Source organism: Nyctereutes procyonoides, unplaced genomic scaffold (assembly GCF_905146905.1).
Source record: "Nyctereutes procyonoides isolate TBG_1078 unplaced genomic scaffold, NYPRO_anot_genome, whole genome shotgun sequence".
Taxonomy (NCBI): domain Eukaryota; kingdom Metazoa; phylum Chordata; class Mammalia; order Carnivora; family Canidae; genus Nyctereutes; species Nyctereutes procyonoides.
The window spans coordinates 74,460,496-74,480,038 of record NW_026575146.1 but is presented as its reverse complement, the minus strand read 5'-3'; the positions used below and the strand labels follow the sequence as shown (position 1 = coordinate 74,480,038).

Below are 19,543 nucleotides of genomic sequence, written 5' to 3'. Positions count from 1 at the left end.
TAATAATAATAGCACTCCCACGCGACGAGGAGGGACGGAGATAGGGAAGCGAGTGGCCCAGGGTCCGATCCCAGGATCCGAAGCCCGGCTCTCAGCCATCCCGAGAAGCCGCCCTGCCGCTGCCCACCAGGGGGCGCCAGAGGCCGGGCTCCCGCTTTGGGGAGGGGGGGCGCCAGGTCCCGCCCCCCCCCGCCCCTCCCTTCCCTCCTCCGGGCTCCGGGCCCCACCCGGCTCAGACGGCTCCGGACGGGACCTCGCGCACAGGCCGCTCCGCGGCCCGGATCCCCGCGGGACCCCCGTGCAGCCCGCCGCCCGGTGCAGCCCCCCGCGCGCCCCCTCGGTGAGTGGCCCCGGCCGCAGCTGTCGCCTCCCAACACCCCCCGCACCTCGCTCGCGGAGCCTCGGAGCCTGGTTATTCCCCTGCCGCGCAGACCTTCAGCCCCCACCCCACCCGCAGTGTGTAACGGTGTCGCCAGTACCGCCGCCCCAGCTCCCTCCCGCTCCTTCCAGTCCCTAACAGTGCCCCTGCCCCCCTGGATCCTTCCCACCGTGCTCAGTGGCCCCCCACTCCCAGGGGCCTCCCCATCCTCCCAGCCAGGAGAGATCCCCTCCTTGGAGTCTCCGTCACCCACCTCTGTCCCATTTGGCCCCTCCTCCCACTAAAGAATTTCTCTCCTGCATCACCAACCCGCTGGCCAGTCCAGCTACCCCTACAATGTCCCTCAGACTCCTCCCGGCCCAGGACCCCCGCCCAGGGTCCCCTCTCTCTGCCAACATCCCAATTCCCAGCTCCTGTCTCTCCTTCACCTATCCAGCACTCTTTCCCCTCTGCCCTTGTTCTTATTTATTTATTTATTTACTTATTTATTTTCCTTTAATAGCGTTGTGATTTTATGGATCTTAGCAGTTTTGATTTGCAGTTAATTTTAATGCTCAAATCTGTCCCATCTTTGGCAAGTGGGAGCTCCTGCAGGCTGGTCCCTGTGTCCCTGTGACATGCCCCGTCCATCTTTGAGCACCTTCCCACTACCTGATCCAGGCTCACTTGTTCTTCCCCTGCTCCAGTCCTGGAATCAACCATTTCTCCAAGAAGCCCTAGTTTTTCCTTGTTTATTTGCTTTTTAATGGAGAATGGTATTTGGAGGCTCCAATCTGGCCAAAAGCTGGCTCTGTGAAAAGATCAGTAAAATTATAAGAATCTGCTTAGAGTGATCAAGGAGGAAAAGAAAAGACACAAATGACTGCTATCAAGAAGGAAAGAGGGGACATCACTACAGATCCTACAGAGAATGAAAAGATAGTAAGGGAATATAGAGAACACAGTCTAGGTGCTGGGGGTGCCCATTGTTGCTGGGTTGGTAATTCTCTCTTCCTAAATCAGACCTCTGGGGGCACCTGGGTGGCTCAGCGGTTGAGCGTCTGCCTTTGGTTCAGGGTGTGATCCCAGGGTCCTAGGATTGAGTCCCACATTGGGCTCCCCACAGGGAGCCTGCTTCTCCCTCTGCCTATGTCTCCACCTCTCTCTGTGTGTCTCTCATAAATAAATAAATAAATAAATAAATAAAATCTTTAAAAAAAACAAATCAGACGTGTAATAGGAGCACAGGTTCCAAGGTCAGGTTGCCTGGAATCCCAGACTGAGCGCTTTCTGAGTGATCTTGGATAAGTTATTGCTATCTTCCTGAACCCCCTTGTGAGTCAGAAATGTGGGAATAAATTGTCCTACCTTACAATGTTGTTATGAAGATTAGATGAGTTAGAGCAGTGTCTGGCATGCAGTGATCATAAATGTTATTACTCTTGTGATCGCTTGAGGCCCCTCATGACCTGGGTGCACCCAGGCAACTCCTCAGCCTTATTTCTCAGCCCTCCTGTGTCCAGCTATCCCTCCATGCATTTCACAGCTCTGGGCCTCAGCACACACCATCCTCCCTGCCCGTCTTGCACGGTATCCCTATTGTGCATGGAGGGGAGCCGTTCAGCTCAGAGTTTGCTAACCCTGTGGTCAGCTCACTATGTCCCCATCTTGTGCCCACAAGTCCACTGCCCGGCATTTCCCAGGCATCACTGCTTGGTGCCAGGTCCCCTCATCAATGGGGGCCTTGAGTGGGTAGGGAGCCAGTCTCAGGCCTATTTCTGGATCCATAGTGCCTGACACATGAGGTGATTTTAGTGAAAATGTGTGAAATGATAGCAGAGGGGGAGGGAGGAAGGAAAGAATGAACCAGTGAAGGAATACATTTCTTCGAGGCAGCTACTATATCCTTCCCCTTGTCCATCCCTTGGTCTCCCACCATCAGTCCTGCTTCTTCAATCATCCCACCGTTAATCTCTTTCTCTTCCTCCCTCTGGAATAATCACCTTCCTCCTCCATGAACCGTCACCTCCTGCCCTCCAGGGCTCTCTGCTGCTCCCCCTCTACCAATCCAGCCTCCTCCACCTGTTGCACCTTCCGGCTCCCTTCCTTGTCCTTCTCCTCCTCTGCCAGGCAGCACCCCCATCAACACCCTGCCGTCCTCTTGCAGGCAGCTCTCCCCTGCACGTCTCCGTCGTGAGCCCAGAGCCCAGTGGACAGTGTGCAGCCACCATGTTCAGCTGGCTGAAGCGGGGCGGGGCACGGGGCCAGCAGCCTGAGGCCATCCGCACGGTCACCTCGTCCCTCAAGGAGCTGTACCGCACCAAGCTGCTGCCTCTCGAGGAGCACTACCGATTCGGCGCCTTCCACTCGCCGGCCCTGGAGGATGCCGACTTCGACGGCAAGCCCATGGTCCTGGTGGCAGGCCAGTACAGCACAGGCAAGACCAGCTTCATCCAGTACCTGCTGGAGCAGGAAGTGCCAGGCTCCCGCGTGGGGCCCGAGCCCACCACCGACTGCTTCGTGGCCGTCATGCATGGGGACACCGAGGGCACCGTGCCAGGCAACGCCCTGGTCGTTGACCCGGACAAGCCTTTCCGCAAGCTCAACCCTTTCGGGAACACCTTCCTCAACAGGTGCGCAGCCTGAGAGGCAGGGGTGCATCTTCCTGTCCCCTGCCTGCCTGCATCCCTCCCTGCCTGTGTTTCTTCCTTTTCAGCTCCAATTCCCTTCTCTTCCTGATCCTTCTACTTCCTGCCTCTGCTCTCTGGTCTCCTCTAGGGGAGCAGTGAAGCCAGCTTGCCTGGGTCCAGCTCCTTTCCACGTGGAGGGCCTGGGGCAAATGACCTAACCTCTCTGTGCCTCTTTTATCCTCATCTGGAAAATGGAGATAACCATAGTCCGCACTCATGTATAAAGTGCTTAGAATGGCACCTGGCACAAAGTAAGTGCTCAGTAAACATCAGCTCTGAGTTGTGTTGTTGTTGTTTTTTTTTTTTTTAATAGTTATTATTCTCTGTTCTGATCTTTCAAGATCCCGTGCTTCTCTGTACCTGATCCACCTCTGTGGATCTGGTTTCCCTTCTAATGTGTGCTCCCCTCCTGGCCTCCCCGCGTTGACCCCTGCCTTCTCCTCCGGCTCAGGTTCATGTGTGCCCAGCTCCCCAATCAGGTCCTGGAGAGCATTAGCATCATCGACACGCCGGGCATCCTGTCGGGCGCCAAACAGAGAGTGAGCCGGGGTGAGTGGGGCCAGACTCCTGGGTCTGAGGGAGGAACGACTGGGTCTTTGCAAGGACTTGGGCCTGTGTCAGCTGGCCCCGAGCTGGCGGGGTAGCAGAAGGGAGATGGTGGAAGGCTGTGATTGCTCCATGTCTACACAGGCTGCAGGCAAGGGGAGGTGTGTGCATGAACACGTGCCAGCAGGCTGCAGCTCCATGTCTGGGCCGGTCTGGACGATGTGGAGGGAGAGATCTAGAGAAACAGGGTGACACGGGAAGTCAGAGACAGATTCTGAGGGCAGGCAGCCTCATGGAGACGCTGGGGACCCAGAGAGGAGGCCAAAGCCAGGCAGGGAGGCCCTGGGCCTGGGCCTGACTCCACCTCTGGGTCGCAGATGGGGCTGAGCAGGAGTTGGGAGGGGGGAGTCTGGGTGCCGGCCAAGGCCCAGCCTGGAATTTATAAACAGCTGTGCAGGGGGAGCGGTGAGGGGGGTGAATTCCAGCGGGGGGCCTCTGGGGGAGCCGGCCCCCACCCCTGCGCAGCCGCTCAGCATCTGCAGCCCCCGCCACCCCACAGTTTCTGTCCCGCACCCAGTCTGGCCTTGGGAGTGGGGCGGGGGCGCAGAGACTGGGGCAAAGGAGGCTGCATTGTGGGGCAGAGGGGAGGGGAGGTGGGGCCGCCAGGCAGGGCCAGAGCGTGGAGGGTGACGGTGTCCCTGGCCACTGCCCAGCAGGCGCACATCCCCCTGGGAGACAGGCAGGGGGCAGCTGCAGAAACCATCGGAGGAGGGCGAGCTGCCAGCCTGAGGGGGGAGGCAGGGGGGCAGCCTGGGAGTTCCTGGGGCTCCGCCTCCACCAGGAGAGCAGGAGGGGTGCCGGGTGGGGGCCAAAGTTGTGGGGAGGAGGAGAGAGTAGAGAACAAGGTCTCCTTCCCTGGCCGGGTGGGTAGAGGAAGCAGAGGAGAGTCCGTTGGTCTGTGTGTAGTGTGTGTCTGGGAGTCTATGCCTCTGACTGTAGCTGGATGTGACTTTGTATGGCTCTGAAGGACTGTGGGGCCCTTGGGGGACTTTGTGGGGTTGTGTATGACTGTGTCTCTGTGCGACTGTGCTGTGAAATGTGCCCGAATGTGTGTGGAACTGTGGGCGATTTAGCACGTGTCCCAGAGTGTAATTGTGGGTGTGACACTGCGATTGTGTGTCTGTGTGTCTCTGTGTGTCAGGGCCATGATTGTGACTTTGTGTGGCTGTAGAGGACTGCATAGGACTCAGGGGATTTTGTTGGATTGCGTGTGGCTGTGTCTGATTCTATCTCTGTATATAGTTGTGTCTTTGTGTGTACAAGTGGGTGTGTGTGAGAGAGAGGGTGTGTCTGGGAGTCCGTATCTTGTAGCCTGTGGCTGTGATTGTGTCCAGATGTGTGTGCATGTGTGTGTGCATTGCCGGGATGCGTGGCTGGCTGCCTCTGTGTGTAAAATCTGTGAACATACTTGTGTGTGACTGTAGCGTAGTGGAGCCTCTGGCGGGGTTCAGCTCTGGACTCTGCTACTTGCCGTCTCCAAGGTGGACCCTGGACGAGGCGCTAGTCTCTCCTGGTCTTGGTCTCCTCATCTGTAAAATGGGAATAATAATAGTATCAGCCTCATAGGTGGCACCAAGGGTTAAAATTAAATGTCAAAACCCGCAAAGCACTTCAGTGTGCGCACACATTAGGCTCTCTGGATGTGCGGACCACTGTGTGCCTGGGGAGTGCCAGAGCCATGCACCCCGCACCCCGGGGGCCCTCCCTGCCACGTCTCTCATTCCCACGCTGACTCAACCTCCCGCCCTTCCTCCCGCCCCGCAGAGTGAGACACACTTTCCAAATCCTGGCCTGTGTGTGTGTGTGTGTGTGTGTGTGTGTGTGTGTGTAGACACTGGGGAGGGAGGGAGCCCCAGGAGCCCCAGCTGCCATCCCTCTGGTTACCTGGCCCCTCCTCCCCGCAGTGTCCCCCCCACCAGCCAGTCCCCAAGGGCCACTAGGAGCCGGCTCCGTCTTAGCCGCCTTTGCCCAACACCCACTCTTCAGTGGAGCATAGAGACCCATGTAGGCTCCTGCTCCGGGCCACCTAACTGTGTGTCTTGAGTAAATCTCTCAACCTGTGTGTGCCTCAGTTTCCTCTTCTGGAAAATGGGGGCTTGTGAAAGTGCCTGCCTCCTGAGGCTGTTTTGAAGATTCAACTAGCTGAATCAGGGAGAGCATGCAGTGAGGTCATCGGGTGAGTCAGCCATGGCTCCCTGCCCTGCCAGCTAACTCCTCGTTCCCCAGGTCACCACCGTGTCCCCCGACCCTGTTCTGAGAAGCCCTCCCCAAACCCCTCCCAGGCCAGGTCAGGTGCCCCTGCACTGGGCTCCGAAAGCTCTCCGGGTTCCCTGACCCTGGCCTGACCAGTCTGGGGGTCTGGGTTTGTGTCCTCCGTGGACTCTGGGCCAAATGAGAACAGGACTGGGAGTGCCCTGGGGGTGCTTCCCTGGGGGCCCCCCACCGTGCCTCGCATGCGTCATAACTGATACTTGTTGAGTGTGCTTACTGTGTTCTCAGACTGTGTCTGTTTGTTTTAACGGTTTATTTTTTAAAGATTTTTGTTTGTTTGTTTGTTTGTTTGTTTGTTTATGGGAGGGGGCAGAGAGGGAGGAAGAAAATCTCAAGCAGACTCCACACTGAGCTGAGCCTGATGCAGGGCTCGATCCCACAACCCTGAGATCGTGACCTGGGTAACCAAGAGTTGGGCGCTTAACTGACTGAGCTGTGCCATCCGGGTGCCTCTGTTCTAGCAGTTTCATTGAGGCATCATTTACATGCCTAAAGCTCACCCATTTTTTTTTTTACGATTTTATTTGCTTATTCATGAGAGACACACAGAGAGAGGCAGAGACACAGGCAGAGGGAGAAGCACGTCCCTGCGGGGAGCCTGATGTGGGACTAGATCCCAGGACCCGGGATCACACCTTGGGCCGAAGGCAGACAGTCAACTACTGAGCCACCCAGGTGTCCCAAGCTCACCCATTTTAAACAGGCATGGTTTTGTAAATAGGCTCTTTTTGTATATGATATATGAGCTCATTTATCTTTTTTTAATCTCCACAACAGTCCTACAAGTCACATTCTTGTGATGACTTCCATTTTACAGGAGAGGAAACAATCAGAGAGGTTTCCTACTTGTTTAAGGTCACATAGCTGTGGGGGGAGGCAGAGGCGGGATTCAAACCCAGAACTTCCTGACCCGCCAAGGCGGAGTGTTCCCATGGCTCTTCTCTGCTCTCCTGAGCACCACTCACTGGGTGCATGAGTGAACGGCAACAGAGTGAATGGTGGGGGCACCTGGGTGGTTCAGTGGTTGAGCGTCTGCCTTTGGCTGGGGGCATGATCTCAGGGTTCTGGGATCAAGTACCTTATCAGGCTCCCCACAGGGAGCCTGTATTTCCCTCTGCCTATGTCTCTGTCTCTCTTTCTGTGTCTTTCATGAATAAATAAAATCTTAAAAAACAAACAAACCAATGAACAGTGTAAACTAATGAATGAACAAGGAAGGAAGGAAGGAAGGAAGGAAGGAAAGAAGGAAGGAAGATGGGAGCCATTTGTTGAGACAGGTGCTCCACCAAGGCCAGGACTTGTCTCCGTGTTGTCTGTGGTAATGCGTGGTACCCGGGATAGGGCCTGGCCCACAGAAGACTCTCTGTAAATATTGTCAAATAAATTCAAAATATTTACCATCTGCTCTGGCGACAGTAGAGCCAGAGCCAACGTGAACTCTTTAGTTGCTGGATGGCCAGGAGATCCAAAGTCCTAGGGAGGGACTGGGGTGATGGAGGCACTTGGGAGGCTGGGGGGTTCATAGAAGCGCAGAGTCTGTTAAGAAATACTTCAGTGTTTTAACAACCTGTGCATCTGGACCAGTGCACACCACTAGTATCTGCTTAAAGAATGAATGAAACGGGGGCAAATGATAGCCCTGAGGGCCAGGGGCCAGAGTGATGGGGTAATTCTGGTGCCTGGGGGGCCAGAGCCAGGGGGACACTCTTGGGGCCTTGGCTATGGTGCCCCGAGAAGGGTTTTGTTTTTTATTTTTATTTTTTTTATTTATTTATGATAGTCACAGAGAGGGGGGGCGGAGAGAGAAGCAGGCTCCATGCATCGGGAGCCCGATGTGGGATTCGATCCCAGGTCGCCAGGATCGTGCCCTGGGCCAAAGGCAGGCACCAAACCGCTGCGCCACCCAGGGATCCCCCGGAGAAGGGTTTTGAAAGTTAATAACCTGACCACCCGTACAGTCCGATGTCAATCCAAAGGAATGGGTGCTTCTGAAAGGCTGGAGGGAGGGGGAGACTGACCTCTGCCCTTCGTACCCACTTCCACTGCGTACCCCCAGGCTACGACTTCCCGGCGGTGCTGCGCTGGTTTGCGGAGCGCGTGGACCTCATCATCCTGCTCTTTGACGCGCACAAGCTGGAGATCTCCGACGAGTTCTCGGAGGCCATCGGCGCCCTGCGGGGCCACGAGGACAAGATCCGCGTGGTGCTCAACAAGGCGGACATGGTGGAGACCCAGCAGCTGATGCGTGTCTACGGGGCGCTCATGTGGGCACTGGGCAAGGTGGTGGGCACACCCGAGGTGCTGCGCGTCTACATCGGCTCCTTCTGGTCCCAACCCCTCCTGGTGCCGGACAACCGACGCCTCTTTGAGCTGGAGGAACAGGACCTCTTCCGCGACATCCAGGGCCTGCCACGCCACGCGGCCCTGCGCAAGCTCAACGACCTGGTGAAGAGGGCACGGCTGGTGCGGGTAAGCAGCTCTGGGGATGAGAGAAAAGCTCTGGGGATGTGGGAGCAGCTCTTGGGACAGGGGAGCAGTGCTGGGGATGGGGCAGCAGCACTGGGGATGGGGGAGAAGCACTGGGGATGAAGGAGCAGCACTGGGGATGGGGGAACAGCTCTGGGGATGGAGAGCAGCACTGGAACGCACCCAGCAGAGCAGCCCTTGCCCTGCATCCCATCTCATCCCACCCCATCTAGTTCTCTGGGGCTCACTTAGGGGCCCTCTGCTCTAAGAGAGTCATCCAGGCGGGGTCATGCTGGTGCAGGGTGAGTGAGGGACCAGAATGGCCTGGAGTCACCCCTAGGCTACGCATCTATCATTCTATTTCCACATCACTCTGTCTCTTCTGTGTCCTGTCATCCTTTCACCCACGCCCCGCCACCAGCCACACGGATCATGGCACCCTCCATGCACCAGCCACCAGGGACTCCCACGTACTCAGCAGAACCCAAGCCCTCACTGTGGTCCACGGCCCTTCCATTCCCCCATTACTCTGTGCTACTTTTCCCCTCTGTCCTCTTCTGCTCCCTTTCCCACCATGCATTGCACTTCACGCCGGCCTCCTCACCTCTACCTCAGGGCCTTTGCACATACTATTCCCTCTTCCTGGAAACCGCCCTTCCTCGCCCCGCTCCCACTCGGCTCGCCCCTCACCTCCTTCAGGTCTTTGCTCAACATGCCCAGGAAGGCTTCCCTGTCTGCCCTCCCTTTGTAGGACTCGAACTCCCTGCTCCCATCAGGTGAGCCTGCCTTTATCCTTGTGGTTTCCTTCATAGCATTCCCGCTGCTGTCTCCCCAGCACCCAAAACAGAGTTGGGGCTCAGTGAATCTTTATTGAACAAATGGCATTGAACAAACCCTCTCGTGCAACCAAATCTCTGTGCCTGACCCTGTGTTGGGCGGCACCGAGGACACAGCAGTGACCAAAGGCAGGTGGGAGGAGACAGACCCGACTCAGACAGTGATGACCCAGCATGGTCAGGGCAGGCACTGGGGAGCCCAGGGGGAATGAGGATGGAGGGCTTCTTGGAGGAGAGGGCATCTGAGCTGCAAACTGGAGGAGGAGGAAGAGGAGAGGAAGGAATTCTTAGACACTGGGACCAGCAAGCGCGTGGACCAGAGATGAGAACGTGGCCTGTTCAAGGAAGAGGGGGGAAATGTCGGTGTTGAACCCGGTGTAGACAATGCAAGTAACTGAACCTGAGGCTGGCAAGGTGGGTGGGCGTCAGACTCCTGCAGGGCTGTGGCCTGGAACCTGAGCTTTGTCCCAAGGGCACTGGGGAGCCATGGAAGAGTTGGGAGCAGAGGAGGGACAGCGTCATACTCGGTGCCTTCTGGTGGGTGGATTGGAGGGTGGTTAGACTGGGGCCAGAGCCCAGGGAGGAGGCTGGGGACCGAGGCACAAGGAGGAGCCTGGATCCGCAGCACAGGGCCTTGGGGAGGGGAAGGAGAGCACTGGTTTGAGAGCGATTTTGGAGGCCAAATGGAACATTCATGGGGGCGGCTGCCAGGGTGGAGGTGGGGCAGGAAGCTGGGCAGGCAGGGAGGCCGAGGAGGTTATGGAGGGTGGAGGAGCTGAGATGTCGGTTTAAGGAGCAGTGGAGAGGGGGTGAGTCAGGCCCCCCCCCCCAGGAATCCTCAGGAGGGAGCGGCCCAGCGGTCTGCTCAGCCTGGGAATCCACCTTTCCCTCCTCCCCCCGGGCTCTGGGCTGTCTCTGTGTCTCCCTGTGTTTCTCCTCCCTTCTACCTCTTTCCAGCGGCCACCTCTCCCTCTTACTCCTCCCTTTCGTGCTCCTCCTCTCTCCTCCCTCCTTCTGTCTCTCTCCCTCCTTTCTCTCTCTCCCTCTCTGGTTTCCTCCTGGACTTTCTCAGTCCTCCCCCCGAAAGGACCCCCGGCTCGCCCTCGCTCCCCCGGGACCCCGCACGGACCCCCGGCCCCAGGCGCCCCCCTTGGACCCCCAGCCCCAGGCTCCCCCCTCCGACCCCCCGGCCCCAGGCCCCGCACGGACCCCCGGCCCCAGACGCCCCTCGGACCCCCGACCCCAGGATCCCCCACGGACCCCCGACACCCCCCCCACTGACCCCCGGCCCCGGGGCCCCCCTCGGGGACGCAGACGGCGGCGGCGGGAGCGGAGGCCCAGGGCCCTGGGACAAGTGGGCGGGGTCGGCCCGGACACCTGGTGCCCCCGCCTGGGCAGGAGGCGGCTCCGGAAACGCGGACAAACCCCGGAGTCCGGGACCCGCGCCCCGGCCCAGCCCGCCCTCCCACCTTATCTCTTCCTGGCACCTTCCCCCGCTTCCTCTCTGGAAAAGCCATCAGCGCCCTCCCGCCTTCCCTCTTCTGGGTCCCCCGGGAGCCGCGCTGGGCCCCGCCCCCTCGCCCCATTGGCCCGCGCTCGCAGGCCCCGCCCACCACCCTGACCCCACCCCTGTCCCTTTGGCCCCTGGGACCCGCGGACCGTTCCTTCCCCCTCCTCCCGCGGATTCATCCCCAGAGCCCCGCACACCGGGCCCACCGCGACGGAACCCCGCTGCCCCCCTCCCCGCTCCGGGGCACCCACTCACTCCGCACATGGGACTCCGCCACACTTGGTCTGGCCATCGAACGGTCCACACCACTTACCTCCCCGTAGGCTCTCCCCCAAAGTACAGGGCCTTTCTGGACTCTGGGCCACTACTCCTCGGTGACTCAGTTTCCCCGTCTGTACGATATAGGGTGTGGATGAGTCACCTGGCTCTGTTCAGCCCTCTGGTTGATGTAATAGCTGCTAGAGGGGGTGATTTCACGGTGTTGTGATACTTGAGGCCAAGATCCCGGGAGGATCTGATGCCAATGAGGTCAGGCTGCCCTGAACCTTCTTACCGAGCTTCTCTGAGGCGGCTCAGTGCCGTTCACTCAACAAACAGTTACGGAGCCCCGACAACGTGCATCCACATTGCTTGGGGTCCTGGGGATACAGCAGAGAACAAACCAGATGTTTTTTTTCTTTCTTTCTTGTAGAATCACTTTTTACTGGGGAAGTGAATATTAAACAAATGGATCTAGAATATCATACAGTATTGTATGTGATAAGGATCAGGAAGGAAAATGAAGCAGAGGAAAGGAGATTGGCAAGGGGACTGTTTTAGGGAAGTCAGGGAGAGTCTCCCTGAGGAGGTGATATTGAGCAGAGACCTGAAGGAGGGAAAGAGTGGAGGCCCGGGGGAGGCCCTCTCAGGCAGAGGGAACAGTAAGTGCAAAGGGCCTGAGGCAGGAACAGGCTTGAACAAGGAGCCCAGAGCGGTAGGGGTGGGAAGACATGAGGATTCAGAACCACTCAGGGGCCGCCAAAATTTTTAGCATTCTAAGCCTATGATTCATTAACAGAGCTTTTAAACGAGTGTTTTCCATCAAACATTTAAGACCATTTCATGGTGAAGCATTTAACCTCCGCCGAACATGCTCCCTCCCAGCCCTGATCTCCCCACCAGCTTGCAGGACCCCTTCCCTCGAGGCAACCCATAAGGAGGAGTTTCTTGTGTCTTTTTCCAGATATATTCTATTTTTATTTAGGCACATGCAGTTAATTACTGAACTTCCAGTCCAAAAATGCGAATATTCATTATTCCGCCCTCCTTGTTTGTTATTTGATAACTTGAGAGATCGGGGCTCCAAGGTTCCCAGGTTGATTGCTTTCCTCCACAAGTATTTCTTGAGTGCATTCTGTGTATGTTGTGTCGGCGCTGAGGACAGAAGGAACAGATAAGGTCCCAGCCCCCCTGGAGCTCATATTCTGATGGAAGGAGACAGAATATGTAAACCACCAGATAAACAAAATAAGAGTTACAATAAACAGTGTGGGGGGTGGGAAAGTGACGGTAAAAAGTAATTGGATGGTGGTGGTCGGGGCACTTGCTTCTCATAGGATGGCCTCTGTGAGGAGATAGGATCAAAAGGAAGCTGAAGGAGCCACCTTGGGGAGATCAGGGCAGAGTTGCAGGCAGAGAGTGGCATGTGAAAAGGCCCTGTGGCCAGAAAAAGATTGGCATGCTTGTACAAGGAAGGCAGGTGAGGAAGCTGGCACAGTTGAGGGGGCACCGAGGGGAGAGGATGTTGGATGAAACACTGGGAACCAAACCATAGACAGCAGTGGTTCTCAAAACCTTCCATCACAGGAGCTCGTGACACTCTTAAAAATGACTGAATGCCCCCAAAGAGTTTGAATGACCACACTAGAAGCTAAAACTGAGAAAATGTTTAATATATTTATCTGGTACTATTGCTTATCCAACAATACTCACATAATCCAAAGTTACTCACATAACTTATTTATTCTAAATGTTATTGATGAGTTATGATAGCTTACATTAATATTGATAGTAGATATTACAAGGCCATTTTTTATAAGATCATTTTTAAAAATAACAATAAGCCTATGGTATGGTAACCCAAATCCCATACAATTTATGAAAATCATCTCCAAACCAAAAAAAAATATATATATATATATATTAATTACAGAGGACGATGGCTCTATTTTACATTTTTGCAAGTCTCTTTAATGTCTGGCTTCCAAGGAGACCTCTGGATTGGCACATCTGTTATTGTATTTGATCGGTGAAGGTGTCCTATCGGCTTGTTGCCTTTAAAAACTCTACTGTTGGGGATCCCTGGGTGGCTCAGTGGTTGAGCGTTTGCCTTTGGCTCAGGGCGTGATGCCAGAGTCCGGGGATCGAGTCCCACATCAGCATCCCTACATGGATCCTGCTTCTCCCTCTGCCTGTGTCTCTGCCTCTCTCTCTCTCTGTCTGTGCCTCTCATGAATAAATAAATAAAATATAAAAAAAAATAAAATAAAAATAAAAACTCCACTGTCCCCAGGGGAGATGAAAGCACAAAAGACAAATAGCATCTTAGTATTGTTATTAAAATAGTTTTGATTGTATGAATCTCTGAAAGGGGCTGGGGAGGGGGGGAAATCCCGGGGGGTTCCCCCAACCACACTTTGAAAACTGCTGCTGTAGGGACTTGTCAGCTGTGGTAGGAATTTTGTACTTGGATAAGAGCAAACTGAGGCTTTGGAGCAGTGTCTCATGATCTGGTGTTTGTTCCTAAAAGACAAAAAGGCTTCTTCAGCTGCTGCTGCCTGGGGAAGGCATTGTAAGGGCAAGAGAAGCCAGAAGACCAGCGGGGTGCCTGCACTGTCTCCCCAGGCGAGGGATGCTGACAGTTGGCCCTGGGGGGGGGGTGGCACCCAAGATGGAGAGAGAAGTGAAAACAGAGGGGACACATGTAGAGGCAGAAGGCAAAGGACTCACTGATGGATGGATGTGGCTGGTGAGGAGTAAGGAAAATCAAATCAAGGTTTCTGGAAGCCTGGCTTCAACTGGGAACAGAGCAGTGGGGGTGCCACACCCTGCACCCTGGTTCCCCCTGCCCTTGCCCCGCCACCAGCAATGGGCACAGCTGGGAGTGACACAGCTCTGGGGGTTGGGCCCAAATTCCACTGGGCGTCAAAAAACGGAGCTGTCCAGGAATGTGGACGAGGCAACCAGCATCCCCAGCTCCAGGAGAGAGGCCTGGGCTGGTATATAGATTTGGGGGCGGGGGACACTGCCTAGGAGAGGAGGAGCCCTCCTGCCCCTGACAGCTGCAGCAGCAGCAGCAGCAGCAGCAGCTCACCTGTAAGGGTCAGAATGCACATCCTCAGGCCCCACTCTGGGCCCCGTGAATCAGAAGCGCTGGGTGTGGGGCCCGGGGAGCAGTGATGCAGACTCAGGTGAGCGCGCTCCTCCCGCAGGTTCACGCCTACATCATCAGCTACCTGAAGAAGGAGATGCCGTCTGTGTTTGGGAAGGAGAACAAGAAGAAGCAGCTGATCCTCAAGTTGCCCGTCATCTTCGCCAAGATTCAGCTGGAGCATCACATATCTCCTGGTGACTTTCCCGATTGCCAGAAGATGCAGGTGGGAGGTCGCCCGGGAGGGAGGTGGGAGGCGGAAGGGCTCAGCTCCTGTAGGCTTCGGGGCAGGGGCCTTGAAAACAGAAGGTTCTGGAAAGTACCTCCTGCAAATGGTTCCATAAGAAGGCATTAGGACTAGGGAATGAAGAGAAACCCCCAGGGAACCGTGGCTCAATAAGGATGGAAGTTTGTTTCTCTCCGAAAGTCCTAGAAGGTGGTCCGGGGCTGCTATGGTGCTTTGCAGAGCCCCTTCAGTCTTGGTTCTCCTCCATGGCTGGCCTCCACTTCCAAAGGTCCCCAAGTGGTACAGAATGGCTGCGAGACCCCAGCCATCTTGTCTGCATTCCAGCCAGCAAGAAGGGGTGAGGAAGAAGGGAGGGAAAGCTACCGGCACAGTCTCTCTCTGGAAGGACACTTTCTAGAACCGTGCTGTCCAATAGTCCTTTCTACCAGGATGGAAATGTTCTGGGCTGTGTGGTCCAGTACAGTAGCCACTAGCCCCACCGACACTGACATCGTAGGTTTTTATTTCATTTTAACTGATTTAAATGTCAATAACCGCATGCAGCTCCCGTATTGGAAAGGCCAATTCTAGAGTCGTGCGTGCAACGTACGCTGACGTCCAGAATGTGGCCACAGCTGGCCGTAAACTGGAAAATGTAGCCTCCCCTCTAGGCAGCCGGGTGCCCATGTAGTGCCCAGGGGTTCCCATGTAGTGCCAGGGCTGAGAGAGAAGTAACAGATGGGTATCGCGGGGCTCCCTTGCACGTCCAGGTCTAGGGTTAACCAGTGGGGGGGGAAGCACTGGGTCTGGGTGCGGTGGCAACGGGGTGAATGAAGAGCTAGTGGGGGGGCAGGGCAGGGGTGACGGGAGAAACAAGGGGACAGAGGTCCCAGCGCAGGTGTGGAGGTGGGGAGCGCCCCCCCCCAAGCCCGGGCTGAGCCTCTGTTTCAAGGTTGCATCAGGTTGGTCCTCAGAGCCCGTGACTTTTGGGTCTGAGATGGTCTCTAACCCACAACCCGGAGGACCTACTGTAGAGTGGATTTCGCTTGGGCCACTTGCGAGCTCCACGAGTCTGGGCGAGTCACCTTGCCCGAGCCTCTGTTTTCGGCTGGGCAGTGGGCGCAGGGGCGCTGGCTGAGTCGGCTGGTGCCTGTGGCCCCATCGGGCAGCGTGTGGCACGGACTTGGCGCTGGACCAAGGCTCTCACCCTCAGCGATGCTGACATTCGGGGGGCAGAGCGAGCTTGCTCAGAGGTGTCCTGTGCATTGCAGGACGTTTGCGTCCGCCTGGCCTCGAGGTGCCAGGAGCAACCCCCAGCTCTGATGGTCAGGAACGTCTCTAGATCTTGCCAGGTGTCCACCAGGGAAGAGTGACACCTCCGCTGGTTGAGAACCTGGCCAGGCTGAACTGCACCTGCTAACATTACGCTGACAATTCTGGAACACTTCATCCAGATGAATTCATGTAGCCCTTCCCACCCCCTTCAACCCCCAAGTGAGGGGAGCACCAATGCTATGGATCCGTTTTACACGTGTGGAAACTGAGGCCGGGAGAGGTGAAGTCGCTCGCCTGAGGACACACAGCTCCAAAGTGGCAGAACGGGGTTGGGACCTGGGCAGGCTGGCACTGGAGTCCAGACCCCACCCCCTCCCCTTTATGTCAGATCAGGGGCCTCTCCACCTTGGCTCTGGAAATCAATGTGGTGCCATGAAACACAGCGGTCTTGCTGGGACTCTCCTGGCGTGGGTGACTTGGAGCGGCCGCAGGAGCAGCAGCATGACTGTAAATCCAGCCCCACAGCTGCTCTTGCACAGAGATGACTTCTGGGGCGGGCATGTGTGTGTGTGTATGTGTGTGTGTGTGCGCGCACGTGTCCCAGGGTCGCCTAATGATCTGGCCATCCCCAACCTAACCTCCAAACCTGGCAGCGAGCCTCTTGGTCATTTCTGTGAAGTGGGGTGACAGTTAATGGAGCAGTAGTAAGAATGGAATTTCCTTGATTTGCACAATGGTGGGGGTGCAGCTGGGGTGCCAAGAGGCTGGGCAGACCCAGCGGTGTGCTCGGCAGAGCTGCAGCCGATGTCAGAACACTGAAACCCGTCTCCACCAGCTGGCAAACGGCTGCTGCTGTAAGTCATCAGAGGGCCCCCCGAGGTCCCTATCGTCCAGGGATTCTGGGGGCACGCGTGGCCCAGGGGGAGGGCCTCTGGGACCCTGCTGCCCAAGTCTCTTCTGAGCGGTGGGTGCCCAAGTAGAATGGGCTGTGCAGATATATTTTTTAAAGATTTTATTTATTTATTCATGAGAGACAGAGAGAGGCAAAGACGTAGGCAGAGGGAGAAGCGGGCAGACGCTCAAACCACTGAGCCCCCCAGGTGCCCCTGTGCAGATATTCTGATACTTTTGCACCTCTCTGGAAAGACCTGCCACCAAGTGGGCCGCCCAAGTGTCTTGCAGCCCCCACGGGTCTGGGGTGCCTTGAGGATGGTGCCCCCTGACTTCCCAGTGCACCCCTCTCTTCCTCCCCTCCAACAGGAGCTGCTGATGGCTCACGACTTCACCAAATTCCACTCGCTGAAGCCAAAGCTGCTGGAGGCGCTGGACGAGATGCTGACGCACGACATCGCCAAGCTCATGCCTCTGCTGCGCCAGGAGGAGCTGGAGAGCACGGAGGTGGGCGTGCAGGGTGGCGCTTTCGAGGGCACCCACATGGGCCCCTTCGTGGAGCGGGGGCCTGACGAGGCCCTGGAGGACGGCGAGGAGGGCTCGGACGACGAGGCCGAGTGGGTGGTGACCAAGGACAAGTCCAAATACGACGAGATCTTCTACAACCTGGCGCCGGCTGACGGCAAGCTGAGCGGCACCAAAGCCAAGACCTGGATGGTGGGCACCAAGCTTCCCAACTCGGTGCTGGGGCGCATCTGGAAGCTGAGTGACGTCGACCGGGATGGCATGCTGGATGACGAGGAGTTCGCCCTGGCCAGCCACCTCATCGAGGCCAAGCTCGAGGGCCACGGGCTGCCCACCAACCTGCCCCGCCGCCTGGTGCCGCCCTCCAAGCGGCGCCACAAGGGCTCTGCAGAGTGAGCCGGCTGCTGCCTGCCGGCCCCCCCTCCCACTTGCCTTGCTGTGGCTCCCCCAGCTCCAGCTGGCTGCACGCACACCCTCACCCCAGCCTGCACGCACCCTGCCTGTCCGCCTTCTCAGCTGTAAGGATGGAGGCCTCTCCACCTGCCTCCACCAGTGGGGACCAGGGGAGGGGCAAGGCTTCTCTGCTGGCCTTTGCACCTCTACCCTCACGTACACTTAGGCACACGATGTTGACATTCATACACACACACACACACACACAGAGGCATCAATCCAATCGTGTATTTATTGAGCACCTACTATGTTTGGATGTGCAGGGCTTGTTCTGGGCACTGGGGATCACAGCCGAGAGCAAAACAGACCCGTGTATCTACCCTCAGGGGGCTGACATTCTCAGGAGAGAGCACCTACACTCACAGTCACACACCTGGCCCTAACCAATCTGATCCCCCCAGTTCTGGGCGGGACCCCGGGCCTCTCCCCCTTGTTCAGTGGCCACTTGGCTGAAATAACAAACACACTTCTTGCCCGTCCAGGCAGGGACCACCTGCCCCTCCACGCCATCATGTCCTCAGGCCTTGGGACCACTGGGGGCTCCCAGGGGAGCTGCAACCTCCTACTTGCTCACATGGACCCCATGCAGCCCCTCTCCCTAGTTCTGGTCCCATCTCTTTTCTATAATAAGGAATCGCAGCAGACAGAAAAGCCCCCTCCCTCCTTGCCTCTCCCAGACTGGGCTCACTTTGCGGTATTTCTGTCCTCGGCCCACCTGCCTGCCCCCTTCCCCCCCAAGCTACCCACAGCTGGTGGCCTGAATTCTAGACTGATGGGGCACAGGCTCTCTGCCATCAGCACTTACGGTCAGCCCCTACAAAGGCCTCAGGGCTTTATTTTAGTCCCCTTTTCAGGGATGTGCAAGTGGGGGTGGGGAGGGGGGGATCTTGGTGCTACAGCCCTGCCCTCTCCTCCTGCCCTCCCACCTTTCTGTGGCTTCACCACATCCTAGTGTTTGACCCCATGGAAGACCCCACGGAAAAGATGGGGAAGGGTGACCTAGGCGGGACGACGCCTCCTCCAGGGTGCCTGCCGGGATGCCCACACCCACCATCACCACCACCCCCACCTCCCCATGCCCGGGAGGGGCCTGTGAACCGAACAGCGAACATAGTTCCCACAGAGCAAATAAAGCCAAGGCTTCTTTCCACGTGGGAGTCACGCTGTCTTGGGATGGGATGGGTTGGGGGAGGGATCGCTCTCGACTCCTGCGAAGATGAGCCCTGGGCGGGACTTGAGGTGGCAGGGGGATGGGGCGGGGGCGGGGGTCCCCTCGAAGGTCCCAGGGGCGGGGTGGTGGGGGGGGGTTGTGGAGGGCCATGACTCAATGCAGCGGGGCCTGATGACTCAGGTCCGGGCTGGGGGCCAGACCGACATATTTTCCGAAGAAAAGTGACTCTGGGGCCCTCCCTCCGGGACATCCCTCCCTCCCGCCTCCCGCCGCGGGGGCCTGGGAACCCAGCCCTGGGGCGTGGGGCTGTGCGCGCGCGAGCTCGGGCACATCGTGCCCCGCTGCCCCCGCCCTGCCCGCCGGCGTGCACCCCCTGGGACGCCGCTCCCGACACGTACCCCCGGGGGACAAGCGGGCCCCAGGAAGGGAAGTGCCGCGGCCCGCGAAGACCACCAGGTGTGCACGCGCGCGCTGGCGCGCTCACCCCTGGGGGGTAGGAGAGCAGGGGGGCAGGGGGGCGGGGACGGGACCCCGCGGGCTGAGCCCCCGCCACACGCCCAGGCCACACCCACCGTGCCCGGGACACGCTGGCCGCGCGCTCTTCCCGCCCACGCGCGCCCTCCCACTGTCGCGCTCCCAGCGCCCCCTGGCGGGCACTCGGGACCCGCGCGGGCTGCGCGCCCAGGACTCCGGGGCCCCTGGCCTTCCCAGCACCCTGCGCCGGGAGCCCGCTGGGGTCCGCGGTGCAGCCCCGGCCTGCCGCCCGCCTCTCTGTGCCTGCTACCCTTTCCGGGCCACAACGGCCTGAAGGAAGCCCGGGGTCCCTGTGAATGGTTGCCGGGGCCCAACGGCCTCC

General features: G+C 57.7%; 1 protein-coding gene across 1 annotated transcript; it reads left to right on the top strand.

Moving 5' to 3' along the window:
* The first annotated feature begins 222 nt into the window (after nt 1-222).
* EHD2 (EH domain containing 2) lies at nt 223-18,666 on the top strand. The gene is made up of 6 exons (XM_055311009.1): nt 223-340; nt 2,526-2,991; nt 3,500-3,597; nt 7,982-8,394; nt 14,208-14,372; nt 16,908-18,666. Exons 2-6 carry the CDS (start codon nt 2,588-2,590, stop codon nt 17,457-17,459), a joined length of 1,632 nt encoding a protein of 543 aa, XP_055166984.1. The 5' UTR covers nt 223-340; nt 2,526-2,587; the 3' UTR covers nt 17,460-18,666.
* The last annotated feature ends 877 nt before the right edge of the window (nt 18,667-19,543 follow it).